This window comes from Carassius gibelio, chromosome B5 (assembly GCF_023724105.1).
Source record: "Carassius gibelio isolate Cgi1373 ecotype wild population from Czech Republic chromosome B5, carGib1.2-hapl.c, whole genome shotgun sequence".
NCBI lineage: Eukaryota > Metazoa > Chordata > Actinopteri > Cypriniformes > Cyprinidae > Carassius > Carassius gibelio.
In genome coordinates, this window is record NC_068400.1 from 8,354,766 (window position 1) to 8,364,765 (window position 10,000).

The 10,000-nt window shown below is 37.6% G+C and overlaps 1 protein-coding gene across 4 annotated transcripts in view; it reads right to left on the reverse strand.

Moving 5' to 3' along the window:
• Positions 1–988: 988 nt before the first annotated feature.
• The window catches only part of LOC127957618 (kinesin-like protein KIF1C), a gene marked incomplete at its 3' end in the record, with an annotated part of 41,371 nt that continues 32,359 nt past the window's right edge, over positions 989–10,000 (reverse strand). For all 4 annotated transcript variants that reach the window (XM_052556240.1, XM_052556241.1, XM_052556239.1 and 1 more), the window contains 9 exon segments: positions 989–1,363; positions 1,630–1,800; positions 3,895–3,993; positions 5,034–5,106; positions 5,405–5,585; positions 5,940–6,023; positions 6,754–6,848; positions 6,949–7,028; positions 7,730–7,805. In XM_052556240.1, the coding sequence (XP_052412200.1) occupies positions 989–1,363; positions 1,630–1,800; positions 3,895–3,993; positions 5,034–5,106; positions 5,405–5,585; positions 5,940–6,023; positions 6,754–6,848; positions 6,949–7,028; positions 7,730–7,805 (1,234 nt within the window).

Sequence of the window (10,000 nt, forward strand, 5' to 3'; positions counted from 1 at the left end):
AGTGGAACTTAGTCATTTTCCAAAACCACTAAGCAAATATATACTGTTTCAGTACATACCACATAGAGACGCCTTTGCTGATGCTGCTCTTGTTAAATTCCAGCCTCTGGATCTGTGTCACAGCTTCCAAACGCTCTCAACTCAAAAGCCTACTGACGCTCGTGATTCTTTAGCTCCGCCCACACGTCGCGCCTCTAGGCGCTCGTGTTTTTCCGGTAAAAATCGGTACAGTCTATCTTTCTCTTATAAATATAATAAAAATAAAGACTTTTTGGAGTTATGAAGGATGCAGTACTACTCTATAGGTACTCAAGATTAACAGGATATTGAGTGAAAACGAGCATTTCACCCCCCCTTTAATTAACCACACATACACTACGTTTTATGTATTATTGAGATATAGTTTTTGGGTAGCACTTTATTTTACAGTCCTGTTTCCCATGTACATACTATGTACTTATTATAGTAATTACAATAACTATGTAATAACTAGGTACTAACCCTGAACCTACCCCTAAACTTAACCCTAACCCATGTAGTTACCTTGTAATAACAGAACTTTCTTAGATAAATACACTGTAAGTGCACTATAAGTACATGGAAGTACACGTACTGTAAAATAAAGTGCAACCAGTTTTTGTTAATCTTTTGATTTATTTTTTTATTTTAATATCCTTGGTTTTAATTTTAAAGTTAAATGTTTAAGAATTCTTTTGTGTATTTTTGTCCTCGTTATTAGTTTGAGTTGTTTTATATGTTAATATAGTTTATACTATGTTAATATAGTCAATAAATCTGTTTATTTTATTTTTAAAAAAAAATTATACATATGATCTTACTTTTTAACTTTATTAATAAACATTATATATTTTACATAATATAGTATAAACATTTATATTTTAGAATATTGCAACATGCATCACACTGCTAGTAAATGGACTGGGGAAAAGTGTGCATTTGTGGCGGTCTCAAGATATATGAGTGTTACCTGAACTTCGACTGGGAATATCTTCTCCATCTTCACCATGCGATCCCTTAGTGATCGGATCTCCTCATCCTTCATATTATTCTGCAACTTGACTTCCTGCAGTATATCAGTCAGCTTGTCAATATGAGCTTTGAGCTCTCCCATATCGTTCTTTCCTCCCTCATTCCCTTCTCCTCCAGCTGCCGTTGTTCTTTCCTCCCTGTCTCCCTCCTCTTCTCCAATGCCCACAGTCTCACATACGTCCTTCGCCACACTTTTCCAGCTTTCTTTCTCCTGAGGGTCTTTTTGGCCATATGTGCGACAAAGCTCCTTCATTCTGACAATAGCCAAGGCCTCAATCTCTTGCCGTGTGTGTCTGAAGTCTCCAAGCGCCACCTTAAGAGGAGAAATATAAACATATACTCCTGTTAAAGTAAAATACTCCTCATACAAGCCAGACATTAATATATTGCATAATCAGTGACTAGCCAATCAAACTTGATTTTTACCATTTTGAGAAATCTTTTGCCATTTTTCTGTATAAAATGCATTAGCCAGACAGTGGGCGGCTCTTTTGAGGCTAAATCTACTCTGACATGAATTAAATCAGTGCCTGTATTTGCATTTTAGCTTTAAAGTTACTCTTGAACACAATGAGCCACCTCATAGCAGATCTCTTTAACAGCCTGTGTGCGAAGCTCTTCCAAGCTGAGTCTGTGTTTGGACTCCTGGGTGGCAGGTATGCGGCGGCGCTGGGGGATCTGATACACACGCAGCGGCTCCTTCCTCTTCCCACTGCTGGGCAAACCACACTTTTTCACGATAGACTGCATCTGCAAACAATAAGCGAGAACAGAAGAGTTACATCCTGTCAGAAATGGAAAGGCCAGAAACCGCTACATGAAGTGAAAAGGAACAGAACAGAATTGCAGGCAGCTCTAGATGACTCTTTAAAATTAAGACTGCATTTCAAAAACGTAATACTCTAGGAGTACGATTATTATTATTATTATTATTTTTTTTAAATAACTGTTAGATGCAATGAAACCATCAAAGACATCAATCTAGAGAGCATGTCTAGTGGTCGACCAATATATTCCCAAGACTGATATACTGGCCAATATTTGACTAACAAAACTTAAAGTTAATAATAATAGAAAAGTTATTAAAGGTTACACAAAAAACTATTATAGCATTTTCGTTTCAGGTATTAGTAACAGAAAGGAAAACACAAGAATACTTTCTCATCTACTGGTAGCATTCAGTAAATATGCGTTTCGTTTAAACAAGTCTTTGTGTATCTAATAAAAGTTTAATTTCAATAAGCTTGCAAACATTGTTGAATTCAGCTCAGATATCTTCTTAAGTTTGCATGTGTACACTGCATAAAAACAACTGAACTCAGTCTGGGTAAATTGAATGCAAACTAAAAGGAGAGTCGCTAGACATGCGTAAGCGATAAACTTAAAATTCTTGATTTCAAACAGGGCTATGTTGTGTTAATGACATTAATTTCATATTAAATGTCATATTCACTCTGTGCTGCATGTAAAATTAAAGCTACCTTGTCTTTATTTTCCAAAGGTTTTTTGTGATAAATACTATTTTAGATTATTTTATCATCAAGCTCAAATTGTTTTTCAGATTTAAACATTTTCAAATTATATAATTTAGTAAATATTATGTAAAATAAATTAAATTTCAGCAACTATTAAACAACTATTATTTATAAGTCCGTGGTTGTTTTTCATGTCCCTGGGTTAAAGTGACCCCAATCCCTATAGTGTGATATTTAGTCTAGGGGTGCTCCGATCACGATCGGGCCGATCGTTATGTGCATCTCGTCAGTAAAGCCGGTTATCTAATCAGCGGTTAATTCCATCAGGTGCGTGATTTCACATACGTAGAGCAGCTGTTACTACACAGAGCCGTTGTTAACTGAGAAGATGCGCCAAAAAACGATGAAAATGAAGTGGATTTGCGCATCTTCTCTATTAACAACGGCTCTGTGTAGTAACAGCTGCTCTATGTGAAATCACGCACCTGATGGAATTATCCGCTGATTAGAGAACCGGCTTTACTGAAGAGATGCGCATAACGATCGGCCGATCGTGATCGGAGCACCTCTAATTTAGCCCCTAAAATGCGAATTTTACCTAGGCAACCCTGCCAAAAAAATGAGTATTTTATCCCCGGGATGCAATTTTTGGAAATGCGATTGGGCTAGTTTTGAGAAGCAACTGGGCAGGCTTTGTTGTGAAAACATGGCAACCTTGATCTGATCGCACGTGCTAGAGATATGCTACTAATCACAGGAGCGTCTTTACTGACGAGATGTTCATGAAAATCGCATTAGATTTTTTGCAAACACAACATTTATCCATTATTCTGATTTCAATTGCAAACAGTGTTACTGAAAATGTTTTTTCAGCACTACAATTCATTTGTTTTTTTTACACAGTAATCTGCATAATTAATTAATTATTCATAAATGCAATAAACATAAGCAACAAATTCTTCCAATGCTTTTTGCTTTTCTGTTTACTTCTAGATTTATATATAAAGTTGCTCAAGCAAGTGTCTCACGGCAGGCACGTCATCAGCTTGAGAACGGTTTATGAGATAGGCCTTTATAGAGACCGCTGATCAAACATCCCAAAGCGATTATCAGCCAATAAACCGGAGCACCCCTAGTTTTCACAATCTTTAAATTAACTAGTGTGATATCTATATATTGACTTTATGTCGAGCACAATGCTCTTAAAAGACTAGCATTGGCCATACTACTTATTGGTTAACCACTAATATCTACCTTGGGCTAAAAGTGCAGGCACATTAGCAAAACGAAAACATGTAAATAAGTGCGAGTCAAAGGAGGTCAGTATCAATCTATTGGTGTTGCAGTGATGTATGTGTGTGTGACTGACCTTGTTGGCTGGCAATTTCTCTCTGAGAGAAGAGATGAGTCTCCAGCTCTCCTCACAGGACCGTTTATCTGAGTCATCACCACTGTCTGAGTCTGCATACTACACAGAGACACAGAAAGACACATTAGCTTGGTTCTTGAGCCTAGTGAGCTGCCTTTGCTGTACTGTAGCTTCTATGGCAACAACCTCCTAACTATCATGGGAGCTCTTAACGGACTGGTTTGGAGTGCTCTGCTTTACATAGACAGCAATCTGCAAACCACATAACAAATATTCCTAACACAGAGCACACAGGAGACTCAATTCACAACAGAGTTTGATGTTAGCTTTATGCCAAGCTAGATCCTGTAATTTAAGTACTTTGCACTATTATGAAACACTTACATTAAAACAAAGAAAATGTATAATGTACAATGTTGTATGAACAATTCTCAACCATTCTATCTAGCAAGTTTTCGACTTTAAGAATGTGAACTACATTTCACAAACTTTCAGATCTCCTTTCCTCAGGTATTACATCCTTTCTGACTTATTAATTTGCATGTCTTTTCCAGTCATTCATGTTTCCTTATGGATAAAAAGCCTACGTTTGGAATAAGGCTCACTGTAGTATTCATTTCAATGAAGTAAGAACCCGGTTTCTTTCACTAAATTATATATAAAACACTGTCATAAATGCTCATAACCATTAAAAAAAAAAGTACATAAAAAATATTTTAAATTAAAATAAAATAAAATAAAATAAAGTCCCGTACAAAAAAAAAAAAAAAAAATTAATGTCTGGCAGCTACGGCTACCAAACAAAAAAAACCATAAAATTAAAGAAAAAAAAAAAAAAAAAAAAAAATATATATATATATATATATATATATATATATATATATATATATATATATATATATATATATATATATATATATATATTAAAGCGTTTTCTAAAATCTGCATTTCACAACAGAGCATAAACAGGGTATCAGGTGTTACTCAGTTACGACAACATGGGCAATAACAGTGTTTTGTATTTGCTTGGCAGAGTAATCATTTTAATTAAAAGTTAGATGGAATTGTTTTGGAATCAAATTGTGACTTGGACAGAAGTATGAGGAGCCTCACTGTTTTTAAACAACGTTTTTTCTTACCAGTCTCTGCTGTTCCAGTATCTGGTCTGCCTCCTCCTTCTCTTTGCGGTACTGATTCTCCAGATCCTGCAGTCTAAGAGAGAATGTTTAAAGAGAAAAAAAGAACATTAGCAAGACAAAGCCTGCTGGAGGAATAAATGGTTTCTTGAAGGTCCAAGCAGATCTGGAAGGTTGATCAGACAGACTACTAGCTGGTTTTGCTTAGGCTGACCTGTAGACCATAATGGGCCATTTGGCAATGGCTGGTAGATCTTGGACCAGCAACCTCATTCCAAAAAACAGCATTTAAGATACATTTTAAACATTTTCAAGATTCAGATCTGAACACAGACCCATACACAGAGGAAGATTAATTTAAAATGGATATTCACCTCTTCTCCATCTCCTGCTTTATGTCAATGCCTTGTTTCTCCAGCAATTCTTTCTGTGCGTAGCTCCAGTCCACTGGCTCCCCCTGCTGCTCCTGTGTGGCATTTCGCTCTCTCTCTAAGCGAGCCTGCTCTGGGTGGTTAAATCTGAACACATGGTTCTTCCCCATCACTATACGGTTACCTACACAATCACAAGACAAAGGAGAATCAAAGTGTTTACAGGCAATAAGAAGATTAGATAATAAGGATATGTTCAGAATGACATGCTACCAAGACTACTATTTCTGCAGCACACAGAAATGTGAGTGAACATTTTCTGTGTAGAATACAAATAAAATAGAATATCCTTAAAATATTACTTTCAGATGACTGCATTTAAAATATTCACTTTTTTCACATGTATAACAGCAGTTATTTTAAATAAGACTAGGCAATATGTACTGCAAAGTCTGTACTGCAGTAAACAACACACTAGTTTTCTATTCTGAACCACAGAAATAAAAACACGCATAGACCTGAATTGAAAAAAAGTCACCTTGTTTTAGCACAACGCCATCAGTAATTCGTTTTCCATTGACGTACGTTTCTGCCCCAACTAATGGCTCCAAAGTCACCACCACTGCGTGCATGCACACACACACACACACACACACACACACACACACAGAGAGAGAGAAAGAGAGACAGAGAGAGAGAAAGAGAGACAGAGAAAGAGAGAGAGACAGAGAGATTTGGTTCTTGTAAAAGTAAGTGATTATATGCACTGAAAACATTAAACATTTTTTTGATGTAGCAATACACAGTTTTTTAAACTTAATCAACTTTTTAAACTACAGGTCTACATATGACAAATTTCTAACGTGGAAATGTATGTAAGATTTTATATACATATAGCCCTACACTATCATTCAAATGTTTGTGACCAGTAAGATTTAAAAAAAAATTCTGAAAGAAGTCTCTTATGCTTACCAAAGTTGCATTTATTTGATCGAAAATGAAGTAAAAACACAAATATTGTGAAATAGCATTATAATTTATAATAACTTTTTTTTTTTTTGAAAACATTTTAAAATGTATTCCTGTGATGAATTTTGACCAGGCTTCAGTGTCACATGATCCTTCAGAAATCATTCTAATATGCTGATGTGCTGCTTAAGAAACATTATCAATGCTGAAAACAGTTGTTCTGCTTAATATTTTAGAGGAAACCTTGATAAACTGTTTTTGAGATTCTTTGATAATTTTCAAAAGAACAGCGTTTATTTTAAAAAGAAATATTTTGTAACATTGCCTTTACCGTCACTTTTGTGTGAATCAGTGAATTTAACGAATGTCGTGATCGCTCTCACCTTCATTATTCTCATTGACTTCACTGCAAAAGACGCAATGCAGCTCCTTTATAAACTGACCGCTAAGACGGATATCCACATCTTCCTGACCAACCCTGTGACACATGCGTGCACACACACACACACAGAGCCATGAGACACAGAGTGCAGTATCTACAGAGAAACTGACCACTCCTTTAGCAACTCATTGCTCACCTGGTGACTCCATCTTTAATATAATATATCAGACACTCTGACATCAGAGGATCCTCGTTCAGATTCACCAGGTGGGGCGTCTGAAGAAAAAACATGTGGCTTAAACATGTGGTTTTGGAGCATTTTCGACTTAAGTCATATAAAGTGCTAAGATAGTATATTCACACAGAATGCATTTTTGTCTTAAAAATTGCGAGATGCATGCAGTAGAATTGGGGGGGGGGGGGGGCTAGGTCTTGAAACATTTTTTAAAATGAGAACTTTAACTTGGACAATGTGCAAGACGTTGCAAAAGACATAAGAGAAATGGTCAAACATCTGTCTAGCATGTTTCCATAGAAAGACTATGGAAAAGTAGCACAGTGGAATGGATAAACATTTTGCAAGAAAGATTCTTATGTGTAGAAATCATAAGGTGCGGTCACATTAACAACATTTAAGCAAAACATTTTTACGAGTAAAAAATGTCTTATTTATTGTAAACAGTGCAGCAATATGAAGCACATCTGACGCAAATTAAGCAGCTTCCTGTTGGTCAGTGAGTCAAATTTGTGCGACTAACTTAAATCTAATGCAAAATCTCCCGGTGGAAATCTTTCATCCTCACACAAAATTCCTGACTGTGTTAATTCCAATTGAAATGACTACATTTTCCCTTTGAAGATATACTGAACAACAGTTAATGTGACCGCACCTTTACTTCCTGTAAAGCTGCTTTGACAACATTTATTGTGAGCAGTACTACACAAATAAATATGACTTCAAATAAGACTTGACTCACTCCTTTGGGAGAGAAGACACCCACTGTTCCTCCATCTTCTTTTACAGACACACCCATCTCAGCCAGCAGTGCCTCCCTATTGTCACACACAGAGACAGATGGTGTGGGTTTCACACCTGTATTACTCACAGTGCCAGACCTTTGACTATCAGAATAAAGTCTGGCCCATATTGCAGATCATTCCAGACAATTACAAGCTGACTGACATGTAACGCACATGGTAGACATACATACAGTTAGCAATACACATTATACACCGTATGTACAGTACATGCCGTTAATAATACATCATTATACACAGTATGTACACATTCTGCATTATATACAGTAGACATAGATTCACATAATATACGCAAAGGTGCAACTGATTATACATAAACTGGATACGCAAAATGTCATAGATGTGCATTGGATGGTATACATTGGTAGCAGATACATTATTGTATTTAGTGCAGTATGTATGTATAGTCCAGTATTAAACTGTGTTGGAGTTTAAGTGCTGTGTGTGGCATACTGTGTTGTGTGAGTATGCTGTAGGGTGCAGTAGGGTGACTAGGCATGGGCCGATTACCGGTTCAAGGTATACCGCGATTTGAAAATATCACCGTTTCAAAACCACTAAAATTTTCCATTATACTGTTACTGCGGTATGTGCATGTATATCCATGTCTCCTCAATGCGTGAAAGAGTAGGAATCCCTCAGGCTGTGTGCAGTGTAGAGAGTAACACTGACCCCTCAGTTGTCAGCAGTTGTTTGCAAAACAGGCAGTGATGCAGCCAGTCAGGATGCTCTCCATAGTTCAGGTGTAGAATGTTCTGAGGATGTTGGGGCTCATTCAAACTTCCCCAGCCGTCTCAGGGAAGAAGAGGCATTGATGATCTTCAGCACTGCATCAGTGTGTGCAGACCATGTAAGATCCTCACTGATGTGAATGCCGAGGAACTTTTTTACCAGCTCCACAAGTGTCTTGTCAATGGCAATGTGTGTGTGTTCTCTGCTCTGCCTCCTGAAATCCACCATCAGCTCCTTGGTCTTGTCGATGTTGAGTGTGAGGTTGTTCTCCTGACACCATTTAGTTTACTCCTCTCTTTAGGCCATCTCATTGTTGTCGAGGATCAAGCCCACCACCATTGTGTCATCAGCGAATTTGATGATGAGCTGTGTGTGGGTGCACATTTATGTGTGTACAGGGAGTACAGGAGTGGGCTGAGGACACAGCCCTGAGGAGCACCAGTGTTGAGGGTCAGCAGGGATGAAGTGTTGTTGCCCATTATGACCACCTGACTTCTGCCTGTTAGGAAGTCCAGGATCCAGCTGCACTTGTTTAGTCCCTTGAGCTGTAATCCACAAACAGCATTCTCACATAGGTTTTTTTATTTTCAAGGTAGGAGTGAGCAGTGTGAAGGGTGAAAGCAATAGCATCATCTGTAGAACAGTTGCTACGATATGCAAATTGTGGTGGATCCAGTGAGGCAGGCAGCACAGTGCAGATGTAGTCTCTCAAAACACTTGCTGAAGATGGGTGTCAGAGCACCTGTCCTCCAGTCATTTAAACGTGATTTTATTTTTCTTTGGTATGGGCGAAAGGGTGGATTTTTTTTAAGCACGAGGGAACCACAGACTGAGAGAGGGAGAGGTTTAAAATGTCAGTGAAAACCCCAGCTAGTTGGAATGCACATTCTCGGAGCACACAGCTTGGGATACCATCAGGACTCACAGCCTTGCGGATATTCACCCATTGGAAGGATGGGGTTACATCCGCGACAGAGACTGAGAGTGCACTCACCTCTTCTGCAGTAGCAGTGGGAGAGCTCTCTCTGTGGGCGATGTTGTCAGCTTCGAAACGTGCATAAAAGTTATTAAGCTCATCAGGTAGAGATGCGGCAATGTTCACAGTAGCTGGTTTATTCACATGCCTCTTGCATTGTTGGTGTTGAATTGTTCTTCAACTTTGTTTTTATATTATCGTTTGGCGGCTTTGATGGATTTCCCGAGATCACAACTGGCTCAAATCCACAAACAGCTACAATTGCAGATTTTCAAAAAGAGATAGCAACAAAGAGGCAAAACTTACGGACTGCAACTTTAAAACTACTTATGTGCATTCATTCATGGTTACCAAGTTTTAATTCCAATGACTAATTATATCATTAAATACGAATTGATTATCCTAATATATTTAAAATGTGGATGTTAAGATATTTAAAAAGCTTTGCTGCTTTCTAAAACACACACACACATATATGCACATGTATATGCACAAGACAACA